The sequence below is a fragment of the Camelus dromedarius genome, chromosome 25, assembly GCF_036321535.1.
Source record: "Camelus dromedarius isolate mCamDro1 chromosome 25, mCamDro1.pat, whole genome shotgun sequence".
Taxonomy (NCBI): Eukaryota; Metazoa; Chordata; class Mammalia; order Artiodactyla; family Camelidae; genus Camelus; species Camelus dromedarius.
Window position 1 is genome coordinate 1,095,097 of NC_087460.1, and position 24,565 is coordinate 1,119,661.

At 58.2% G+C, this 24,565-nt stretch overlaps 1 protein-coding gene across 1 annotated transcript in view; it reads left to right on the forward strand.

Annotated features, from left to right (window-relative positions):
* CACNA2D4 (calcium voltage-gated channel auxiliary subunit alpha2delta 4) overlaps positions 1–24,565 on the forward strand; it is a 96,330-nt gene that overhangs the window by 37,039 nt on the left and 34,726 nt on the right. The window contains exons 25-35 of the mRNA XM_064478788.1: positions 320–400; positions 1,027–1,101; positions 4,070–4,156; positions 4,649–4,720; positions 10,964–11,025; positions 12,002–12,069; positions 13,141–13,186; positions 13,266–13,363; positions 13,488–13,581; positions 20,149–20,244; positions 21,662–21,789. Coding sequence (XP_064334858.1) covers positions 320–400; positions 1,027–1,101; positions 4,070–4,156; positions 4,649–4,720; positions 10,964–11,025; positions 12,002–12,069; positions 13,141–13,186; positions 13,266–13,363; positions 13,488–13,581; positions 20,149–20,244; positions 21,662–21,789 — 907 coding nt within the window. The remainder of the gene's footprint in view (positions 1–319; positions 401–1,026; positions 1,102–4,069; positions 4,157–4,648; positions 4,721–10,963; positions 11,026–12,001; positions 12,070–13,140; positions 13,187–13,265; positions 13,364–13,487; positions 13,582–20,148; positions 20,245–21,661; positions 21,790–24,565) is intronic.

Here is a 24,565-nt window from a genome sequence, read left to right on the forward strand (position 1 = left end):
TCCCAGCAGTGGAGATGGCTCCTGGGGCCTCTTCGGGTGGTTCCAGACTTCCATTCCAAGGAGCTCGGCCTCAAACCTGACTGCAGGGGGCAGAGTGCGGCTCACTGGTAGGGCACGTCCCGAGCATGCATGAGGCCCTGGGTTCAATCCCCGGTGCCTCCGCTGAAAATAAAGTAATTTAAAAACCGGTAATAACACTCAGAGGAAGGATCACGCAAGGTCCAAGTGGTCTCCCCTCGTGGGCTCTGGAGAGGCCGCGGGCCCCGTCCTGCCGTGCACGCGGGCCGTAGGGCCCCTGACGCTGACGGCTTCCTTCCAGCGATCGCACGGCATTCTCCTGGGCGTGGTGGGCTCTGACGTGGCCCTGAGGGAGCTGATGAAGCTGGCCCCCCGGTACAAGGTGAGCCTGGCCAGGCCCCCCAGGGGCTGCCCCAGCAGGCTCAGGAGCCTCCCTGCAGGCAGCGCGGCCAAGCCCACAGCTGGGGCGGGGCCCGCATCCCCCTGAACACCCTCCCACTGCACCCTGCTCCCCAGCATCCCGCCCCTGGATATCCTGCTCCCAGACATCCCCCACCCACATCCCCTCCCCCACAAACACCGAGCACTGGAAAGAGGTGGGGGCCCCCAGGACCTGGGTCACCACAGTTAGGACGTGCTCTGGGACCTTCAGCAGTTCTTTCCCGTCCTGGTGCCTCGGTTTCCCAGTCTGCTCCTCCCACCAGCAGCCCCGTTTTGGGAAGAATGAGGTATTTGAGGTGCTCACAGTGCCGAGAGCACGTGGCAGGCAGGAGTGAGGGGTGACGTGCATTGTCACGGTCGCTCAGACCATAGTTTGGGGGGAGTTCAGACTGAGCGGAGAAGCACCGCCTTGGCTTAATCATGTTCTCGCTTGAGAAACTCGGTGCTGTGAGGAGCAGCTGCCCTCCCGCCCGCGGCCCAGACCCCCCGGCTGCCGCCCTCCCGCCCGCGGCCCAGACCCCCCCAGCACAGAGGCCGTGTGACACCCCGCCATCTCTGTCTCCATAGCTCGGGGTGCACGGATACGCCTTCCTGAACACTAACAATGGCTACATCCTCTCGCATCCTGACCTCCGACCCCTGGTAGGTACCGATCTTACTTGCCTTGGGATCTTAAGTATATGGGATTTGAGGGTAGCTTATAAAAACGGTTAAAACAGTGAATACACATTTGGCTCCATTCAAGAACCCAATGTAATATGAGGGAAAAATTTGAGTCATGGTCCCTGTTTTCACATTGTTTATGATCCACCCGGAGAGATAAGGTATCAAGCAGCCTCCAGGGAGCAGGAACGAGTGTGCAGTTTTGCCCGTGGGTCGGCCACTTCCGCTGCCGTCACCACCTCAGTCGCCCCCGGGCTCCCTCTTGGAGTCTGCGTGGCTCCGGAAGCCCAGGGGCCGCCCCAGGGCAGTGAGTGCTGAGGTGCCCTGGGAGCGGCAGGAAGGAGCCTCCTGAGAGGGGGAGCAGGGCTGAGGCTGCCCTGAGGTGGTCCTGGGACGTGTCCCTGAGACATCCCCCCCCCGCGCGCTCCCTCCATCCCGATGTGGGGTTTGGAGCATTTCCACCTGAGTTCAGCTGAGCGACTGAGGCCAGGAGAGGAGGCTGCATCCTTCCATCTAAAGTTCTGCCTCCAGGACTCTGGTCCTGGCCTTGGCCGCTGCCCACGCCAGCAACGGCCGCACCTCTCAGGCGGCTAGGGGAGCAGGGTGCGGAGCTGAGGTCCTAGTGGCATCTTGGCCCTTCCTCTGCCCCTCCTGTCCTGAATCGAGGTTGGCGTCAGGACGACAGCTAGCAGGACACCTCTTCTGGCACTCCCCAGCACTCACCCGCCCAGGTGTCACTGGAGAGACTGCTCTAGGCACCACACCTTTCTGTTTGGGTCGGATAGACACAGAGTGACCAAAAGCCCCAGCTGAGCTCTTTAAGGCAAACTCTAGAGGTTTGGAGTGGAGAGATCAGAGCAGCCTGGAAACCACCCCGTCTTCCCAGTTCAGACTCTGCTGAGCCAGTGTCTGAACCCTTAATGGGACACCGGCCTGGGCCAGGGTGCTGTGGGAGCAGCCCCAGAGCCCGCAAAGGGACTCACCAGGGAGACAGCAGCAACGCTGACCCTGAGCAGGGAGGGTCTAGCTCAGCCGTAGGGCATGTTATCAGCATACAAGAGGTCCTGGGTTCAAGCTCCGGTCCCTCTGTTAAAAAAAAAAAGCTGATCCTGGAGCCGACCCACAGGACGAAGGGGCCGAAAGGCGTCGTCCCCACCTGTGTGACGTCGATGTTAGAGGACTTCAGCCAGTCCATTCACACTGTGGTCCCGCTGTGGTCCCGACCCTACCATGCTCCGAGAAGGCTAGGGACAGACACTTACAGTCTAACTGAGGAAGCAGATCACAAAGACGAAGCAGAGAGTAACACCGCTGAAACGCGATCACATGGCAGCGGGGATGGTAAAGCCAGCAGGGCGAGGTTCCCACGGAAGGTGCAGTCCGTTCATGGTAGGTGTCGAGGAGGACAACCGTTGAGTTTAAAAATAAACATAGCAGAGGATTTGCCTGGTAATAATGCAGAAAATGGTCACAAGCCAGGCCTTTGGCCTGAAGGCTGTGTCAGTGCCCAGGTGTGAGTAGTTCGAGCAGAATCGCGGCTTTCGTGGGAGGAGCTAAAGATGACCGTCCACACCGTCAGGGTCAGAAAGTGGCGGTGAAAAGGGTGTCGCTCCTCACTCAGCAGCGGCAGGGCCTGTGCGCCAGATGGCAGGACCGTGACGTTGGCCCTGAGTGCGGACTTGCCATGAGCCCAGGAAGGACTCGCCGCCCAGGCCGGGGTGGGAGGAGAGGGACGGGCAGGTGCCGGGCAGCAGGGGTGCTACAGGTCTCCGGGCAGGTGAGACACTGGGTGACGCTTTCTTGAAAAGAGCGAAGACTGACCAAAGCAAGATCCACAGTGAAGGGGACTGTGGGGCCTGGTTCTGCGAAAAAGAGACCCTCTGGTTACCCCCTCGTTACCCGGGGGACAAACTGTCCTCTTTCCGTTTTCACTCTGTCACTGAACGAAGCCGGGGAAGAGCTGCAGACTGAACAGCAGATGACGACAGTATCAGAGAGAGAGAGAGAGGGAGAAGTCAGGGCCGGGAAGCGACAACCTTCAGGGGGTGGTGGTAGCGGTTCTGCGTCCGGCTGGAGGGAGGTCTGCACTGGGCTCCGCGGAGTCTGTCTGTCCTTGGCTCCGTCCCATTCAAACTTCAGTCAGCAAGATGGAAACAGAAGGCAGATGCCACGAAGGCTGGAAGCCGGGGCTAATACCCGAAGCGAGGAAACGTGTGTTCAGAAGGCTTTCCTCTAAAGCAACGGGCGCAGGCGAGCAGGGCGGAATGTACGAGGGACGCGTGGAGCTGCCTGCCGAGCACTCGGTGCTTGAGCACGGGGCTGCGGGGCTGGAATGTGACGGGGCTTCAAGGGGAAGGTCGAGGGCATTTAATTGGCTGCAAACTCGGTTTGAGCCGTCCTGGAAGGTAGCGGAGGCCGAGACAGGGCCACACAGGTCACACACTGGGCAGACCCCGTCTGAAATACTGACTTGTCCTGGGCACTCCCTTTTGAGAGTGACGTGGACAGAGCAGAGCGTGTTCAGAGGAGGCTGTGGCCCCTGCGAACAGGGAACGTGTAGCTCGGAGAAGGGACGTCTCAGGAGTGACAGGCTCCTTCGACAGTCTCCAGGGTTACCGGGTGGGAGACGTCTGTGCGGCTCGCGGGAGAGAACTAGGACCCTTGGGTGCAAGTCACGGGGAGACGGGGTCCAGCTCTGGACGAGGAAGAGCTCTTTCCTAGTCATGCTGTCCAGACCAGGGACAAGCCCCTCGCAGGCCAGGAGACCCTCTGTCACGAATGTCAGCCGGGATGCTCTGCCTTGGGTGGAAAGGGGCCCAGACTCCGATGAGGAGCCGCCCAGGTTCCCTGGCTTTATGAGCCTCCCCGACAGGCTTCAGGGAGGGGCTGGGACCTGGGCGGGGTCTCATGTTGATCCTGTGTTTCTTCTCCGGACCGGCTCCCTCAGTACAGAGAGGGGAAGAAACTGAAGCCCAAACCCAACTACAACAGCGTGGACCTCTCGGAGGTGGAGTGGGAGGACCGGGCCGGGACGGTGAGTGGGCGGTGGTGGGGGGGGGGGGGGCTGGGCTGGACGGTGGGCCCCGGGGCCACAGGCTGTGAGGTCCCCCGACCCCTCAGCGGAGCCTCTGCAAGCCCAGAGCAGAAGCAGGGCTCTGACGGGAGGTTCTCCCAACGGGTATGAAGGGATGACAGTATCTTCCTTGGAGGCTGAAAGGGCTCATGTCTGAGCCACGGAGTGTGAGTTCCAGCCGCGTTTCAGGCGCTCACGGCTCAGGAGCTCAGCCAGGAGGACGTGATGTCTCAGGGGAGCGCTCTCCTGTGTCAGCCCCCTGGGAGCACTATCTTGGCGAATTCCAGAACTCCCGCTAAAGGGAAGCTAGGATCAAACCAACTTCCCCCCAGTGCTCTACTCCGAGGAGTTGGAGGAGAACCGAGAGAGTTCCCGGGGTCACCCCCAGTCTGGGGCGTGGGCCTCCACCGCCCCGTGCACAAGGGACTGACGGCGTTGTCTTTCCTCCTGCAGCTGAGGACAGCCATGATCAACAGGGAAACGGGGTCCCTCTCCATGGACGTGAAGGTTCCGCTGGACAGAGGGGTGAGGCGCTCACCAAAAGGAACTGGGGTCTGGTCCCAGGAAGCAGCATTGTGGTCAGCTGAGGCGTGGGGTAGTGACGAGGGACTGGGCTGAATTAGAGCTTGCGACCTGAGTGCTGGCTGGAGCCCGGGGGTCCTGAGAGGGGACCGCAGCTCCCGGGTGTCAGCCCCAGAGGGACGCCGGCCAGAGGGGCTGTCCTCACCAACGCCTGTTTCTCAGGGCTGCTGCGCGAGGCAGCCGGACACGCCAGTCTTGACAGCTCTCCTTTCTCCCTGAGGCTGCCCTGCTGCTTGACCCTTTTGTGGTTTATGGTAGAAAGGGGAAAAATGAGTTAACTTTGCAAATTGTTAGCAGCTTCTGTAAAACGCGTTGTATAGGAAGAGGCTGAAAATAACTGCTGCTCCTTACAGCTGATTTTCACCCGCGGGAACCACAGATAACCAGGCATGGGTGCGCCCTCTGGCGCCATGCTGTCTCCCCAGACCCGCCCGCCATTTAGAAAAGTGTTTCCTCTCCTCTGAAAGGTTCCACTGCGTCTGCACTGACTCTGCATTGTCCTTGAAATATTTACAAATGTCACCTCCTCCCTCACAGTCACCCCCACCGCCCCCTCCTGCTGCCCATCTGCCTCGGCACAGAGAACACAGACATCTGTCGGCAACAACTAGACCCAGGTTCCTCCACAGACACAGCCCTCCGTGGAGGCCAAGCAAGAAGGCCCTGGGAAGGAAAGGCTGGTTCTCAGTGGGACCTGTCTCCTTTCTGAGGCATCCGCCTGCTTGCCACAAGCTCTGGGCCAAGAGGGGCCTCCGTCAGGCGGGTGCACAGCTTCAGTGATGTCGGGCCCCTGGTCCCAGCTGTTCCTTCTCATCCTCCAAAAAAGCAGAGGTTTCTTCCACGCGTCTCCGCCTTTACCCCAATTGGATAAATGCCCCTCACTTGCCCCGGGAAGCTCTCATCTGGCCCCGAGCTGCCGGGCTGTAATGGAAGTGCCACACACTGGGCGGAGGGCAGCTCCAGGGCAGACCCGAGTGCGGCCAGGATCTCACCCAGCCAGCTCTTGAGGGGTGTGGCTGGTCGTCCCTCCTTCCCTCCCAGTCCGTGTTCTCCCACTGCTGTCATCTTCTCGGAGCCACCAAGCAATGGTGCTAACCAGAGCCAGGCAGTCTGAACTGAAACAGGATTATGTTTCCTTTCTTGACACACAGTTAAGAGAAACAGCAGTTTTCTAAATGACCTAGAGATGACCTAGCTGTTGGGTAGAAGAAAGGCTTTAAAGTAGACGTGATAAATATGCACAGGGGATTAAAGGAGAAGATGGTCATCATAAATGAACAGATGGGGGATCTCAGCAGAGAACAGGGTTTGATCAAAGACGTAGAACCACAAGTGATGTGAGAAGAGCTTTAATCCGAGGGGGGAGACCTAATGAAGTGGTGGGAGCTGGTGAAGAATTCTTTGGAGGCGTGTGCCTCTGCTTCTGGTGGTGAGCAGGACGTCGTCGCAGGCTGGCAGGACCAGCAGCTGGGAAGGAAAGCCAGGTGAGATGTGGGGGAAGCAAGAACAAGCTGGAACACACGAGGAAGAACAGGAGCCCACATCTGTCCCCCACTCCCTCCACCCACAGCGACGTGGGGGACCTGCAGGAGGAGAGAGTGCTCGCCCCACGACCTGCACACCCGCTGGCTCAGGTCTCAGAGACACTGCAGGAGGAGACCCTGGGCAGCTGGGAGGCTTGGCTCCGGCTGCTGGCCGCTCCGGAGAAGGGAAGCCAGCTGACCAGCGCGAGCTGCAGCCCTGCCCGCGTGCTGCGCTCACGCCGCTGCAGTCTCCCTGCGGCTCCCATGCAGACGGCTCGTTTGGCCAGCCCTGATGTGGAGCCAGGCAGGGAAGTGAGTATCCACAAACATGTAGCTCCAGCTTAGCTGATTTGGCTCAGTTTAAAACCAGAGCAAGAACCAAGAGGAAGTTCTAGAATTGAAGAGCAAAACATCTAAAGTGAAGTTCTTACAGGATGGAACCAACAGCAGATTGGAGGAGGAGAAAAAAGGACAGTGAATTTGAAGTCAGATCAATAGAAATTATCCAATCTGAAGACCAGGAAGAAAACTTTGAAAAGGCTTTAAAGAAAATCACTCCTCCGTAGCCTGTGGGGTAACATCAAGCGTTCTAACTACGTACGTCCTGGGAGCCCCAGAGGGAAGGAGAAGGGACGGAACAGAGGGACGTATTCGAAAAATAATGCCCCAAATGTCCAGAATTTAGTGAAAAACAAAAACCAATAGATGCAAGCTTCTCAGCAAACCCAAGCAGGATGAACAAAAAAGCCTGCACTTAAACACACCCTGGTCCACCTGCTGTGAACTGGAGTTAAGGGACAATCTTTCTAAAAAGCAAAAGCAATAGTGGAAGGAAACGATAATAAGAACGATGGCTGAGTTCTCGTCAAAGCCAGGAACGTGATAATTTTCAAATGCCGGAAGAGAAAAATTGTCAACCCAAATAAAGAGGGAAAATATAAAGAGAGAAGCTGTCCTTCCCCAAAGAGGCGAAATGAAGACAGTTTAAGGTAAAACAGAGCAGAGCTTGTCACTGCGAGAAATGCTCAAGGAAGTTCGTCAGGCAGCAGAGAAATGACACAGATGGGAACCCAGAGCAACACAAGGAAATGAACAGCGCTGGAAATGGTAAATATGTGGGTTGAGATAAAACTTTATTTTTTTAACTTCTCAAAAAGACAGCTGAGTACTTCAACAGTGTTGACGCTGGATGGTGGGGGTTGCAGTGTGGGAGGTGAGAGGCACAGGACAACCGCACGTGGGGTTAGTTATCCCGTTACGTGAACAGATGAAGGCAGAACGCCACGTGGTCGTCCCGACAGATGCGAAAGAGCATTTGACAAGACGTAACCGGGAACAGAAGGGAACTTCCTGGGTCTGCTAGAAGGCACGTAGGAAGAAGCTCACTTTCATGGTGAAACATCCGACACTTTCTCCTAAGATTGTGGGCAAGGTAAGGGGGTCTGGTTCTATCACAGCTGTTCACCACGGCACTGGACCTCGCAGGGACCCACCTTTGCCGTAACGCAAGGAAACAAAATGAAAGGCACAAAAATTAGGAAGGAAGAAGCAAGACTGTCCTCATTCACAGCAAGATGACTGTTTACATAGGAAAATCTCAAGAATCAGCAAAACAGCTGCTAGAACCAATGAGCGAAGGTGGCAGGTTCACAGAGCGCACAGTCAGCGTTACAAAGGTCAGCTTCGGGGGAGGGCACAGCTCAGGGGTAGAGCACATGCCTAACACGCTCGAGGCCCTGGGTTCAATCCCCAGTACCTCCATTTAAAAAAAAAATCGTGTTTTTATATATAGGAGCAAACATTTGGGAAATAAAAATATTTTCAAGTTCCAATTTCAATAGCATGAAAGAATATAAAATACTTAGGAGTAAATTTAACAAAGACATACAAGACCTCTGCACTAAAACTACGTAACGCTGCACAAAGAGCGTCAAAGAAGAAACTTGAATGGAAAGATACAGCCGTGTTTATAGGTCGTAAGATCGACATTCTAAGCGGTCCGTTCTCCCCAAATTGATCTACAGATCCAGCACTGTCCCAAGCAGAACTTGCGCAGACTTCTTCTAGACGTAGAAGAAGGTGGTTCTAAAATTCATATGAATATGCAAAGGACCTAAAATGGCCAAAACTATCTTGAAAAAGAAGAACCAACTTGGATGATTCACACTGCCTGATTTCAAACCTCACCGCGAGGCTGCAGTGACCAAGCAGAGTGATACCGACGTACAGACGCGCAGATGGGTCCCTGGCGGGGAACAGAGGGGCCGGAAGCAAGCTCCGTGTCCGTGGGCTCTTCAGCAAAGACAGCCGGGCAAACCAGTGGAGAAAGGAGAGTCTTTTCAGCAAGTGGTGCTCGAACAGCTGAATGAATGAGTGAAAAAATGAACATTAAGCCATATCTCACCATACACGACAATTAATTTCAGAGTTACCATAGCTCCCAAGGTGAAAGCTAAAACTGTTGGCTTCTACAAGATGTAGGTGAAAATCTTCACAACCTGAGGTTGCGCCAAGATTTCTTAGACCAAACACCAAAAGCACTAAATGTAAAATAGAATTTGGTAAATTGAACTTCATCAAAAGTGAACAGTTCTGCTCATCAAAAGCCACAATTAAGAAGATGGACAAGCAGGGCGTAGACCTGTCCAGACTGTAAAGAACGTCTGCAAGTCATTAGCAAAGAGGCCAACAGCCCGATGACAGACGGGCAAAATGCTTGCGCAGACGCATCGCAAGCGAAGAAACAGACGCGACCTACGAGCACAGGAAGCGGCGCCCAGCAGCCTTTGTCACCAGGGAAATGCAGACGAAAACTGCGCCAGCCTCCACTTCCCACCGCCAGCCGCGGCTGAGAAGACCGGTAACACCAAGTTCTGGCGCAGACGTGGAGAAACTGGAACGCGCGTTGCTGGAAGTAAAATAACTTGGGGGCATTGGCAGTGACTTGTAAAGGCAAACACAGTTAGCCGCACGGCCCTGCAGACCCGGTCCCAGGTGCTTGCCGAGAGAGATGAAAGCACACGTCCACGGGGAGAATGTTGACAGCAGTTTATTCATAAAAGCCCCAAACTGGGAGGTGCCTGCCCGCGGGGAGCGTGCACGCAAGCCGCGGCGTGTCCGCCCGGGTGCTTACTGCCCGGCCGTGGAAAGGAACACGCTCCTCGCGCGCTCAGCCGCGCGGACGGGTCTCAGAGATGTGACGTGCAGTGGAAGAATCCAGAAACAAAGGGGCACGCGCTGTGGGAACATGCACCCTCGTCTGCGGGCGAGTTCAGAACCGAGCGCCCACGGGAGGCCAGCGGGCTCGTCCGGAGGGTGCGCTCATCCGCGTCTCCGCGGCGGAGGGGCAGCTCCACAGCTGCACACGCCCATCAGACCCACGTGTAATTTATCACCATACACTTACCCAAACTGATGGAATGGTACAGTTAGATGTGTGCATTTCGCTTTTTCCTTCAATTAAAAAAGAGAGAGAAAGAAAAATTTCAAAGGTGCTCTGCAGTTCCAAACTCAGGCCAGCCCCACCCGGAGCACAGGGCTCCCTAGCCCGTCCCTGCCCGTGCTGGCCCCCGGCCGCCCCCCGGAGGCTCTCAGGGCCGAGACGGAGGATCTGCCTGAAGCAGAGGGGGCGGGAGGGCACCTCGGGGGTGCAGCCCCATTGGGGACTGTTCTGTCTGGTTTGGGCCACACCTGGTTTCCGGTAGAAACAAACCTTTTTTGCCAGGCCCTCCCTCTGCGTCCTGCTTAGCATCTTACTCCACTTTCCAAAGTGAAGAAGGAAAGTCAGAAAAGAAGTGAAGGGGATAAGGCAGCTCCCGAGCCAAGTGCAACGCCAGGCTTTCTTTCCCAAAGGCGTCCACCGCGTCTGGGGACAGCACAGCCCACAGGACGCCAGAGCCCAGAGCAAGCCCTGCTCTTCCCATGTGCACCCACCCGCTAAAAACACACTCCCTCCCACCAGCAGCCCGTGCGGGGATGTGCTTGTTACTCCCGACGTGCAGACAAGAGCTGCGATGCCCAGGATGGTGGAGCCACGTACCCAAGGGCACGCAGCCTGAAGTGGCCGGCAGGGCCTCGACCCAGGTCTGTCTGTGCGTGTGCACTTGGCCACTGAGCGCAGCCCTGGCTGCCCTGACTGGTGTGAATCCAACTGAAACATGAAAACTCACGGCAGTTTTGAAAGGAAACGGACGTTGTAACGGGCAGGTGGCCCTGCAGGGGTCTGTGCTCCAGAGCGAGGGAGGGGAAGGTGGGTTGTGCAGGTGTGCGCTCCAGCGGCAGTCTCCCATGGGCCCGCCTGGACCTCAGTCACGGCCCGCACCTTGCTGCCCGGCACTGTGGCCATCAGCCACCCAGACTCTCTAGATTTCGGTCTCCGTTAACTGCCATTAACTAAAACTTGAAACTTCCGTTCCTGAGTCACACGTCAGAGGCCGGTGGCCCCGTATGGGACGGCGTGGGTCTGGGACGTGGCCTTTTAGTCGGGCAACCCCAAGGGCTGCCGTGTGCTGGCGGGAGGTGGCTCCGCCGGGGCGTCACCGAGAGGAGGCGTGTGGGCGGCAGGTGGTGGGTAAGGGGGGGGGCACCAGGTGTCAGATGGGGAGGGAGGTGATGGTTGGAGACCCTCTCCCCAGCAGGCACCCTTTCCTGGTGTCCCTTTCAGAAGCGAGTCCTTTTCCTGACCCACGACTACTTCTTCACGGACATCCGCGACACGCCTTTCAGGTGAGGGGCCCAGGCCGCGCCTTCAGGGGGAGGTGAGGATGGGACGGGAATGTCAGCAGCTTAGGTGGGACTTTCAGGCCTTGGGGATTGACTCATAGGCAGTTGGCAATTTTGTGGTAACAGAAAAAGACCCAGGTTTGCATTCAGGAAACTTGAGGTCTACACCGGCTTTGCCAGTGTAGCCTGATGTTCAGTGTGGCCTGTTCCGGGTCTGGATGTTCCGGGTCTGGAGCTAAACTAACTGGGTTGGAATCCTAACTCTACCACTTCCAGGCTGTGTGACCTTAGGCAAGTTACTTAACCTCTCTGTGCCTTACGGTCCTCATCTGTAAAATGGGAGTCATAATGGCTGCTTCTTGGCGGTATTGGGAGGGTGAAATGACATTTTACTCAGAGATCTTAAAGCGATGCGTTGTAAGATGGAAGATCTAATATGAAGATCTCTCGGGTTCCCTCTGACTTATAAATACTCAGCTTCAGCAGCTTGCAAACTGGGGACAAATGGCCCTTCTCTCTGAAGTTCCTCATGTCTCAGTGAAGGGCAGCTCCCTGCCCTGACTGCTGACTGGAGCGCCTGCAGGTCGCTGTAGAACTCCTGGCCCCAGGCCCTTGCAGGGGGTCACTCAGGACCCTGGAGAGGGGCCCAGGCACCAGTGCCCTCAGCGCACCCTGGGTGTTGCCCACATCCAGCCAAGGGGTTGGCAGCGACGTTCTTCCCGGAGGGAGAGAGCTTTCCCGTCCCTGGGGCCCTGAGAGGTCCAGGGCGAATCTGACTACACCGGAAGCGGAGGGGGTTGGCCTGTGGCTTCCTCCTCAGGAAGAAGGCCCATGACAAGACGCGGTGCTGTGTCAGCTTGGAAGGGACCCTGGGAGCAGGCGGGAGGGCCGGGGCGCGCTGCCCTGGGCACGGGGAGGAAGCGGCCGGCGGCGGCGGGCAGGCGCTGCTGGTGAGAGCTGCCCCCTACTCTGCCCGCAGTCTGGGAGTGGTGCTGTCCCGCGGCCACGGGGAGTACATTCTCCTGGGAAACACGTCTGTGGAAGAAGGTGGGTCGGCTGGTGGGCAGCTGGGGAAACTGGGTTCCCCTGGGACACTGGGCGGGCCGGTCAGACAGGCTCCCGGGGCAGAGCACACGGCCCCCAGGGGTCTGTGTGCCCCGGGTACCCAGGGCCTGCAGCACCTGCCGGTCAGTGGAGGCTGAGACGTGCCAGCTGGTCCTCCTTGCTCTCATCTTCCGTGGAGGGATCTTTCTGGAAATCCTCACTGCGCCTTCTGTGGCCTCCCACACCTCCTCCTTGTCCTGGCATTCAGCATCAGGGTCTGCCCCGTGCGTGCTCTCCCGGAAATGCTCACCTCCACTGCCCAGCCCAGTCCATCTGGATGCATCTGAGGGAGCCCCATCTCCCCGGCGGCCTGCTCCCGCGTGGCCCTGCCTTCACCCCCCACGCCCCGTGTCCATGCCGCTGGAGCACTGCCCTCCCTGTGCCCCGGCAGCCGACCTCCCTGGGCCTCCTCTCCCTTCCTGTGCGTTTTCTCCCCTTCCCAGGTGTGCCCGGGCGCCACCATCGCAGGGGCAGAGGAGCCTCCCTCTCCCTCCTCCGGGTGAGGCCCACCCATGGTCCAGGGGCGCTGGGCCCTGGACTCGCTGGGCTTCCTGCGGGGAAGGGGCGCCCCCTGAGCTACCTGCCTGAGTCTGTGTGTGTCCAGCACCACGTGCGGTGCCTCCACGCGGCCTCGGCACTCCCAGCCCCCTTTCCTCCAATTGTCAAACCTTAATTGAGCACCTGCTTATCTCTGAGCCCTGATGGGTGCGCCGGAGGGCGTTTGTTCATGCAGTCGACAAACACGTGCTGAGCACGTGGCCGTGGAGCTTACACAGCTGCGCGTGGCCCTGTGGTCAGTGGGTACGATGAAGCCAGTGAGGCCAAAGTCTCTGCTGAGGGCGGTCCTGGCCGGTGGGGCTCGGACCTCAGATGCGGGCAGCAGGAAGGGAGGCGCTCCAGGAGCAGCAGGCACCCGCCTGTGGCTTGAGCTCCTGCTCTGACTCAGGACCACGGCTCGGGGGCCCATCGCTCAGCAGTGGGTGAGCACCGACCGAGCGTGGACTCTGGTTTCAGGACTGCACGACCTGCTCCACCCGGACCTGAGCCTGGCGGGTGACTGGTGAGCGGGGCAGGGCGCTGGCAGGGCGGGGAGTGGCCGGGGGTGATGCTCTGAGTGACGGGGCTCCGCCGGGTTCCAGGATCTACTGCGTCACGGATATAGACCCCGACCACCGGAAGCTCAGCCAGCTGGAGGCCGTGGTCCGCTTCCTGACCGGGCAGGACCTGGCCCTGGAGTGTGAGTTTCCCTCCGGGCCTGAGCTCGGGACTTGCGGGGGCAGGCGCTGGGCGGGGGCGGGGGGTCCTGTCTGTGGAACTCAGATGGCTCAGGGAGGACGGCCGGCCTCCGGGTCTTGCCCCAGGTGACGAGGAGCTGCTGCAGGAGGTGCTGTTTGATGCGGTGGTGACGGCGCCCATGGAGGCCTACTGGACGGCGCTGGCCCTCAACATCTCTGAGTACGTCCCGCCCGGGGGCCCCTCCCACCGCCGGGCCGCGTCCTCTGGCTTGAGATGAGGGTGGGAAGATGTGGGGGTGACGGCGACCTTCATGGCCCCAGCAGGCAAGGGCTTGGCACAGCATCCACTGGGCACAGGTCCAAATTCCCCACCCCACACCGCAGCAGCCGGTCCAAGAACCCCTCTGGGTGGCTCCAGCTGTGACAGCCCGTTAGCCAAAGTGCCCTGGAGAGAGCGGTGCAGCAGATGGGGGCCCGTTTCCGGCAGGTGAGGTCGAGGCCCTGTGACGGACAGGCTTGACCTCGGCGAATCCTAGCCCTCAGGGTTTCCTCTCTCCCTCTGCTCACCTACAGCTGGTGCTCTGGCGTCCGGCGGGAAGGTAGGAGGAAGAGGTGGGGGATGTGGGCGTGCGTGTGTGTGTGTGAGTGTGTGCACACGCACGTCGGGAGGGTGTTGATTAAGATATTAATGAGGTGAACACAGAATACACCTTGTTCCTGAGCAATGAGATTCAGCTTCTGACTGATGAGGACGGCAGAACTCTCCTGGACGCTCGGGAAATTGATGCCTGCTGTCCCAGTGAAGACACCAGAACTTCATAGGAACCAGCACCTACAGAGAACGCAGCGTGCCCAACCGTCTCTGTTGAAGGGGGCTCGTGTGTGCGCGCGTGGGTGCGCGTGTGTGTTCTATCTGTGGAAGGCTGTGTAGGAGACAGTTCTCGTTGGTTGCTTCTGGTTAGAGAAAAATGGGTAACTGAAACGGAGGGAGGGGCACTTTTCACTGTCTAACTTTTGGGTACAATTTTGAACCATGTGAACGTGTTACGGATGCAAAATTAGATAAAACTAAAGAACGAAAAAGAACGCAGAGGGCCAGGCGCTGCCCCAGGTGCTCCGTGTGCTTTAGGCCGGGCGTCCCGACGGCGGCCCTGCAGCGCAGCTGCTGTCATCATCCGCGTGAGGTGAGGAAACCAGGGCGGAGTGAGAGGGACAGCCGGCCCGTCAGTGCCGAGCGGGAGTCAGAGCCGGGCGGCCCGGTTCCCGCGTCCAGGCCCGCACGCCCGTGCCGCCCCGCCCACCGGGCCGCCAGGTGTGGCGAGGAGGCGCGCGGTCTCTGTCTTCACGGCTGATGCCTTTCGTGTTGGGAAGCATCTAGGAGCAAGTGTTCTCATCCGGGGGCCAATCGAGACGGCACGGTCCCGGCAGGAAAGCAGACACAGAGGTGGATGGAGCTGACTGAGAGCCCAGAAATGAATCCATGGGTACATGACAGCAGATGCTTGAAAAAGGAGCGAAAAGCATGGGCTGGAGAAAGCGCAGGGAGACGTCGCTGAGGCTGGGGTCACAGGGCCTACTGCCTGTGTTTTCTCCAGGAGTTTTATTATTAAATCTTGTTTTACTTTTTCACGGAGGCACCGGGGATGGAAGCCAGGACCCCGTGCAAGCTCAGCATATGCTCTACCGCTGAGCTTTGCCCTTCCCCTCAAGGTGATAACCTTTATCTGTACAAACCAAAGCAAGGTAAGACATTATGTGAGAAGGCATATTTAGGCAAGCACAAAAAAGTGTGACAACACACCTAGGCATGAAGCATGAGAGGTGCCCCACGCGTGCGCAGGAGACTCGTGGGACACTCCTGAAAAACACAGAAGCAGACTCGAGCAAACGGGAGACGCTCGGTGTTTTCGGTCAGGGAGACCCAGCGCTGCGGAGAGAGCGCCTCCCTGAGGTAACCTGTAAATTCACAGCGGTCCCCGTGCAAACGCCACCAGGGTTTTTCTGGATCCAGAGAAACTGATTATGAAGTTCATTTGGAAGAACAGGCGAGAACAGCCAGGAAGACACTGGGACGACAGGAAGGCTGGTCCCACCGAGAGAGTGACCCGTGTTACAGAAGCTCTGCGGTTGTGAGCTGTGCTGCCGACCCGGGAGTGGGCGGGCAGGCCAGGGCGATGGGAAGGAAGACCCAGAAGTTCGTCTGGGCGCCGTGGATGTAGCACGGACATGTGATGTCAGCCCATCGAGGGCGGGGTGGATGCCGAGCACCGGCTGGCCCGCGAGCCACGAGAGGAGCGATGGCATCGTACGCACACCTGGAGGACGTCCAGACGAGTCCGATCTCAGTGTGAAAAGTGAAGCCGTGTAGGCCCCCAGAGAAAACAAGAGCCAGCTGCTCTGAAACCGAGGCGTGGGGGGCCCTCTCCCCATGGTGACTCAGGATTCAGAAGCTTTAAGGGGACGACTGATAAACTTAGCAACGTGAAGTGTTTATGTGGCAGAAAGTGAGCGTGCGCAGGGTGAGCAGAGAAATGACAAACTGGAAAGACGCAGCCACTTATAAACGAAGAAAGGGCGACTGTCCCTAAATCACACATTCGTGATGGACAAAGAGCCTCAAAACTAAGAAGCAAAGGACCGATCACGTGCAGGAAAAGGACCAGGAGACACGCTGCTTCATGGGGTGCCTGCGGCTGGCCCTGGGCTGCAGGAAGAATGCTTGGTCCAGCTCGTCGTGAGAGGACTGCAAATCGGAACTGGACCGAGGTGGTCCTTGTCACTTAGACCGACCACCACCTACATCGGTCGACGGGCACCGTTACCAGGCTGCGGGCAGCCAGGCCCTTCGTGGACTGGGAGTCGGTGGGAATATGAAATGTTTCTCAGCCTCTGGAGGGGCATCTGACAACCTAACAAGATGGCACATGCATTTCCGCTTCGAGCAGCAGCCCCGCTCCTGGAACACATCCCAGAGACGTCACATGCCCTAATCAGCACGGCACCGTTTACAACAGGAACAGTTTGGGAATAACCTGAATGTCCATCAGTAGGAGCCTGGGCAGATGCACCTAAGGGAATACCACGTAGCCATGAAAAGTGAGGACTCTCTCTCCTGCTGCGGAAGAGCTCAGCTACGGAGAGAAGTGTGTGTAATAGTCCACGGTTTTATCTGAAGGAGGAAATGCAAATGTATCTTCACACACGTGCATAAACTTACACGCAATATGTGCGTGTGTACGTGTACAAATCTTTAACAAAGTAATAAACCAGCAAACAGAAAAGCTACTTTCAGGAAGAGTGAAGGAACAGGATGGAGACAGACAGACTTCTGACTACACCATATTTCGCATGTTTGACTTTGGAACCGTGTAAGTGCTTTACATTGTTATCAAAGAAAATTAAAATTTTAAAAATAAGTCTAAAAATTTTAAAGTGGGGGGTGGGGGTGGGGAGGGTATAGGTCAAGTGGCAGAGCATGTGCCTAGCACGCCCAAGGTCCTGGGTTCGGTCCCAGTGCTCCCTCCAAACGTAGGCAAATAAATAAACCTATTACCCCCCAAAATCAAAAAACAAAATAAAAAGTAAAACTTTGAAAGCAAGTGAAACATATAAACCTGGTGTGTCTCAAGTCCGTGCAGTCACCACACACACACGGGGACTTCATTCAAGGACTTGGAAGCAGAACCTAAGCCCTAAGCAAAGAAAATCTTAAACCTGCGTTCAGTCAGCCCATCGCTGGAAACTGTTGGTTGGTTATTCTCAGACTGCACGGTTCAGAGCAAACAGTCTTGTGTTAAAGTCAACAGGAACAAGATTTTCAGCCAACAAGAAGAGATGGAAAGCTTCTAATTACAAATCAAAGAGGTTAAGTTTAGACTTAATGCGAAATACGGATCGGAAACATCAGTGAACTCGTGACGTATTCTCCCTGAAAGAAGCAGAAGGGAGATCCTCATCGCTGAGAGGCCCACCTCAGGGCACCCCAGACCCAGGTGGGGCTTCCAATGTCCACTTCACGAAACCCTCGTTAAAACGAGCCTGTGACCCCTGGAGTGCAGGACTGGGGCAGGTCCGGGGCGAAGACTGATCCAGGGGCGTCCTTTCATCCCAGGGGCGAGTCACTAAGGACTAGTGAGATCGTGCCACTGGAGGAGGCCCTCGCCGGCCCGCCGTGGGGCAGTCAGAGCAGCAGAAGTGGTCGTGGCCACTCTGGATCAAAGCACAGGAAACGTGTTAAAATCCTGGGTTCACGGTGATACGGAAAAAAAGCTTACTGGTCATCACTGGAAGACGGCAGGGAACCAGCTCACAGTTGTACAAACCGGTAAATGAACAGACACGACTCTTCACCCCGCGTCCCCTGCTCAAACTGAGCCTCGGGGTGACGGGGTATTGAAGAAGGGGAGCTTTTCTCAAGTGTAAACGAAATAAGAAGAAACCAAGGAATAGCCCTGCTCGGGCGGGCAGTGCCTCTTGACGAACACTGAGCGATACGCTTAACCAAGGAGGTGAGAGATTCATACGCTGGGAACTGGAAGGCATTTAGAACCCTGCTGAATGCCCGTGGACTGGAAGAGTAAGCATTGTTAAACTGTCGCCACCGTACGGGTCCCAGGCAGTCGCCGTCAAAATTCCAGTGGCATTTTCCATGGAAATAGAAAAAACAGTTCTAAAGCTCGTGTGGAACCACAGAAGACCCTGAATAGCCGAAACAACCTTGAGAAAAAGAGCAAAGCTGTAGGCATAATGTGCCTCGATTTCAAAGCATATTCCAAAAGCTGCAATAATCAAAATAGTATGTTCCTGGAAAAGCAAGCACACAGATCAATGGAACAGAACAGAGTCCAGAATGAAACCCACCCGTGTGTGGTTAATTAATTTACAACAGAGGAGCCAAGAATATACACTGGGGGAAAGGAGAGTTTCTTCAGGAAATGGTGTTGGGGAAGCTGGGCCACTATCTGACGCCACAAACAAAAATCAGCTCAAAGTGGATTAAAGACGTGAATGCAAGACTTGAAACACAGAACTGCTAGAAGAAAACGCAGGTGGTTCGCTCCTTGACGTTGACCATCTGTTGGATTTGACACCCAAAGCAAAAATGAGCAAGTGGGACACATCAAGCTATGAAGGTTCCGCACGGCAAAGGGCACAAGGTGAAAAGACACCTGCGGAAGGGGAGAAAGTCTGTGCACACTGTGTCTCGGGGGCTGATACCCAGGACATGTAAAGGATTCACACAACTCCTTAACAAAACGATCTGATTTTTTTTTTTAAAAAGGGCAGAGGAGCTAAGTAGACGTTCTTCTCAGAGAAGACCTACAAATAGCCAACAGAGGCACGAAAGATGTTTGGCAGCAGCGGTGAGGGAAGCGCGGATCCAAACCGCAGTGAGAGACCGCCTCGCACCTGCCAGGCGGTAGCAAGTGCGCGTGGGGGCGGGAGTGTAAACTGACGGTCACGTAGGCTCCTCGGGCCGTCCGCTTCTGGGTGTTTATCCAGAGGAAAGGAGGGCAGGCACTTGAAGGGGTGCCCCTGTGCCCTGCAGCGTGACTCATTGTAACCAGGACAAGGGAGCCTCCTAAGGGAGCACTGACGGATGGAAGGGCGAGGAGGATGCGGTGTGTGTACCCGACGGAATGGTATCCAGGCTTTAAAAAGAAGGAAGTCTTTTTTTTTAGGGGGAGAGGTAACTAGGTTTATTTACCTACTTATTTTTCAAGTGGAGGCGCTGGGGATTGAACCCTGGACCTTGTGCTGCTAGGCAGGCACTACCACTGAGCTACCTCCTCTCCCTAAAAAGGGGGAAATCTTGCCACGTGCAACTAAATGGATGAACCCAGAGGGCACTATGCTAAGTGAAAGAAACCAGGTAGAGACAAGCACGGCAGACGTCACTTGTATGAAGAATCTTAAAAAAACCAGTGTAATCATAGAAACAGAATAGAGAAGTGGTTGGTGGGGGCGGAGAGAGACGGGGTGCCGGGGTGGAGAGATGGGGTGCTGGGGCGGGAAGAGACAGGGTGCCGTGGTGGAGAGACGGGGTGCCGGGGCTGGGAGAGATGGGGTGCCGAGGCGGGAAGAGACGGGGTGCCGGGGCTGGGAGAGACGGGGTGCCGGGGCTGGGAGAGACGGGGTGCCGGGGCGGGGAGAGACGGGGTGCTAGAGGGGGCACAGGCTCTCAGCGGTGAGGTGAGGGGGTCGGGGGCTCGCTGTAAAACATGGTGGTTCTGGTTGGAACGCTGGGCTGTGTGGTTAGGACTTCCCGTGAGAGCAGAACATAAGTGTTCTCAGCAAACACAAGAAAGAAAGGCCCCTTTCACAACGTGCCCGCGAGTCAAGCCACCGCGATGGACGCTTGAGCTACCACGGTGTGTGTTGACTCTACCTCAGTAAAGCTGAAGTTTTAAAAAGGTGAGGGCCCCCACGTGGGGCGCAGGCCTCACGGTGCTCCGCGGGGGCGTCCCCAGGCTCCCGGCTCCCGCTGGCAGAGTCGTGAAGTCCGATGAGGGCGGCCTGCTCCTCTCACGTTTCAGGGACAAGGCGAGTGTGTGAAAGGCTGTGAACTGTGTGCTGCTCATGAAGGGCAACTTCTCTGCTTCCAGGACAAACCTCTCCCTCAGTTCCTCCTGCCCTCCAGAGCCAACCCCCCCAGAGCTGAGTAAACGCAGAGGGGCTGAGGCCCAGGGGTGCTCACAGCGGAAGAGACGGGGGGCCCGCGGGTCCTCCCGGCCCCCTGTGCCCTCCCCGGACCCGCGGTGACGCCGCCTGCCCTGTCTGCCTGCAGGGAGTCCGAGCGCGTGGTGGACATGGCCTTCCTGGGCACGCGGGCCGGCCTCCTCAGAAGCAGCCTGTTCGTGGGCTCCGAGAAGGTCTCCGACAAGTGAGTCCCACTGGGAGCCAGGGGACGGGGTCCCTCGGGTATCCCCGTGCTTTGTGGACAGACAGACCCTGGGCTCTAGGGGTGCAGGGGAGGAAGGGTTGGGGTTCACAGGCCGGGAGAGGCAGAGAAGTGCTCCCGGGCCTGGGCGCATCCTGGACGTGTCCCCCAGGGGAGGAGGGAGCAAGCTGGGGGTGGGGTGCAGAGCGCCTGCCTCTCTGCAAAGGAGGTGGGGCGGCCGGACACCTGGGGGAGAACCGCCGGGCTCCCAGGCAGACTTGGCCCCTCAGCCCTGTGTCCCACGCACTGTCTGCCCCTTCTGGTAAATCCAAGCACTCAGCTGCGGCGCCATCCGGAGCATCTTCTGAGACTCTGGGGCAGACCCACACTTGCTAGGAAGCAGAGGGTTTTGAGGAAGAGGAATTAAGTGGATCTCCCGCCTTCCCCGAGGAAGCATTCCTTCCAGGGCCCATTACCAGTGCGGCAAGAGACTCAGATGGGAAACTGCAGGTTCACCCAGAGGTCTTGAGCCACGAGGAACTTTCCTTCCCAGGCTCACCATTCCCAGTCCTTCCCCATCCCCTTGAACTCCCCCAGTCAGAAAATCGCAGGTTCGTGTCTTTGTGCAGCCGAGGTCGGATGGTGGAGGGGAGCAGTGTGAGGGGAGGGTCTCGCGTTCCCTGCATCCCCTCCAAAAGGCTTCGGACAGACCTCCCCAAGTCGTGAACCCAGCCGCCCCGAATGCACACCTCCAGGGGGCTCCCCTGCCGGACCCTGGCCTGGCTAGCAGCCCGGGCAGTGCAGCCGGGCAAGTCGGCCTCTGAGACGCGGGAGCCCAGCCTCCCCAGAATCCACCCGCAGATATCCCCCACCACGGGTTATTTACAGTCACTGATAACCGGCCTCCCACTCCGCTCCTGGGCCATCTCCCTCCTGCAGGCTGCCGAGCGCCGGGGGCCCGAGCCATAATTAGCAAGGTAGAACCACTCCAGAAAAGAAACCCCGCACTGCCTCTCAAGGCGAGAGCCTGCGTTTCGGGGGAATTCGTGCCCCTCTCTGACTGTGCAGCCTCCTCCTCCAGACATGCTGCTTAGCCTGACAAGCAGAAATTAGGCTTTATCCAAAAGAAAGAAATCCTGCAGGCAGAGGAGTTCGCAGAAAATGGAAAGCTCTCTGTAAGGCGGGCTCTACCGCTTCCCGTGGCCGCGTGCCCTCAGATGCACCTGCATGAGATTCTGGAAAGGGCGGGATTGCTGGGGCGCGTGGTGGGGGCAGCACCAGCTTACAGGCTGACCTCTTCTGGCAACTCCTCCAAGGCAGAGGCGAGGGGCTCCGGGGCCCAGCCTAGATGACCTTGTAAGAACGAGGAGGAGACCATGCTCCCGGATCTGGGGGACGTGCCAGAACTTTCTCCTTGCAGGGGGTTCCTGACTCCCGCGGACGAGGCCAGCGTGTTCACCCTGGACCACTTCCCATTGTGGTACCGCCAGGCGGCCGAGCAGCCCCCAGGCAGCATGGTCTTCAACCTCCGCTCGGCGGAGGGACCAGGTAATCCGCACCCTGAGCTCTGGGCCGGGGGATGCGGCCTCCCTCCTCCCGCTGCACGTGTATGGGAGACAGGATGGGGACACCAGACAGAACGTCCAGACCTTGGGGCCCTGCCTCCCCTCCTCACACCTCAGCTCGCACCTTACCCTGCACTCCGGCGGGGAGTTTCACTCTCTGGCCAGCGAAAGGAGATGGGGGCAGAGGGATAAATTAGGAGTTTGGGATCAGCAGATACACACTGTATGAAATAGATCAACAAGGTCCTGCTGGGTCCGTAGTGAAAAATAATCTGAAGAAGAACGTATGTATGCATAACTGAATGACTGCTGCACACCAGAAACCAACACAGTGCTGTAAGTCAGCTACACTTCAGGTAAAAAAATTGAAGAAAATCCAGCTGGAACTAAGGAAAGAGGCTTGCCCCAGAAGTCAGGAGAGCTGGGTTCCAACCCCAGCTCCACCCAGGAGCGTGTTGGAAGCTGACCGCCGAGTCCGCTGTTTCTGAACATCTGAGCGTCTCTGAGAGCTGCTTAAAGCAGCCGGCTGAGAGGGGCGGCTTCACCCACGCGGGCGCTGGGCTGTCCGAGTCCGCTGCCCGCTACCGGCTCTTCCCCAGCGGTCCCTCCCTCGGGGTCTCCCAGGAGCGGCAGCGCTGAGTCCCGTCTGCTCCCCCAGCTCCCCTGATAGCGGGGCACCTCCCGGCTGCCAGGCTGTGGGGGCAGGAAGGGGGTGAGGAGGGCGGCCTGGGTTGGGCGCCAAGGCCCCAAGCCAGCGCATTCCTGCTGTCCACGGGCCAGGGCCTTTCGGAGCTGCAGCCCCCACTATGAAAAATGGCCGAAACAAGAAAAGTTAGGTAGCTTTACCAGAGCACCAAGAAGATGGCAAGATGTTTAGGACGGGAAGGACCTTAGAGGGCGCATGGTCTCGACTCACACTTGCAGCGGCTGCAGCCCACAGAGGGCCCAAGAGTCCCCTCTGGGGGTCCTGAGCCGGAAAGGGAGCGGAGGTGGGGGCACGAGGGGAGAGGCCGGAAGGAGGGCGGCTGAGTGCACGTGGGATGCAGGGCCCCTCCACCCACACCCCCGCCCCACCGCCACTGGAGCCATCCTTGGGCTTCCGACCACGCCCCAGCCTCTCAGTGGCCACGGGCAGCACGTGCCCCCTGGAGGCCGCCCTCCCTGTCTTCCACCCACAGTGTCACTGCCTCCTTGATGACACGTTGCCCACGAGTAACCCGTCCAGCCTGCCAGCCTGTAAGACAGTCCTTCCCTCTCCCCACGCAGGGAGAGTCTGAGGCTCAGCCGGGGCCCCCGGCTCGGCTGGCCCTGCTGGTGGGGGGCTCACGTGACTGAGGCGGGAGGAGGGAGGGCCACAAGAGGCCCCTTCCCGCACTGGACCCTTGGGAGCAGGAGGGGCCCACGGGGTCCTGGGAGGTTCTGTGGTGATTGGCTCCCTCCCGCCCAGGGACGCACCTGGGAGCTTTTTGTGGCGGGAGGAGGCGGCCGGTGGGTGGGAACGTGGAGGCAGGAGAGGAAGAGAAGGAGGAGCCCAGGAGGGGACCCCGCACACTCCCATCTCCCCTGAAGAGAGAAAACAGCTTCATTTAACGGGGGCCCCAAGGAGGCAGAGGGGGCGCTGCGGGGTGAGGGGCCGGGGCCCCTCCCCAGGCTGACTCTGCGGCCCTCTGCCCACGTGGAGCTGCCTTTTGCAGTCGGTGCTGAGAAACCAGCCAGCACAGAGCAGCCTCCCCCGAGCCCCAGCGCATCAGGCCTGTCCCCCCGTGTCCACAGCCCGCCCCTCCACCCCCAGCAGCCCGCTCGTCCACCCAGGCGCTGGGCCCGGTGGCCTCCGGGTCACCCCGTGCTGAGATCTCCGATGTCCCCAGAGACCGCATGGCTAGGGCCCCACCCCTTCACTCCGGTGTTTCCTCCAAGCCTGTGCCTTTCTGTCTGGAAAGCAGCCAGCCTGCGGCCGGGGACAGCACGGGGCCACCCCATCAGTACCTCCTGGACACTCCCAGAAGCACCTGGGGAAGCCGGCTTCTGTGTATTGTGGTGCCTGGGTCTTCATCATGGCAAGCTCCTAGAGTCAAGGACAACTTTTCATAGTGCCAGTTCCTAGAACCAGAGTCGTTCTCGGTCTCGGAGGTTCCTGGTTACGGCAAGGTGTGACGGGCAACCTTGCCAAAACCTTGGGTTTGAGAAATGAGTGGTCGATTTAAGTTTCGTGACGTCGGACACTGTGAGGCTCTTGTGACCTGTCTGTTCGATGTGAAGACAAAGCACAGGAAAAGTCGTGCCCCTTCCGTGGAGTTCTCAGTGATGAGCGTGACCCACAGACAAGGGTGCTTTGAAAAGCTAGTCCGGGCTGTACAATTAATCAGCAGAGGGTACGTGCCAGCCGGCACCTCTCAGAGCCACGAAGCCGTGTGACTGCAGAGCTGAACTGCCGCCTCAACTCTGCCCCACGGCCTGACTCCCTCAGAAGGGGCGGGAAAGGCGACTCCAGGCAGGCTTGTGGAGCCGGGCGACGTCCCAGGAGCGCAGTGACCAGCCGTCAGCAAGGAAAGGCACGGTGGGACAGCGGCGTGGGGGCTGCCAGGACTGTGGGCGCCTCGGACGCCAGCCCGACTGCAGGACGCAGCCCTGGTGTCAGGCCTCCCTGCGGGGCCGCCACTGTCGCCCTGACTCTTGACTCTTGTGACTGATGAAGGTCAGCCCAGGGTCAGCCAGCCCAGGGTCAGCCAGCCCCGCGTCCTGGAATGCAGCCTGTCCCC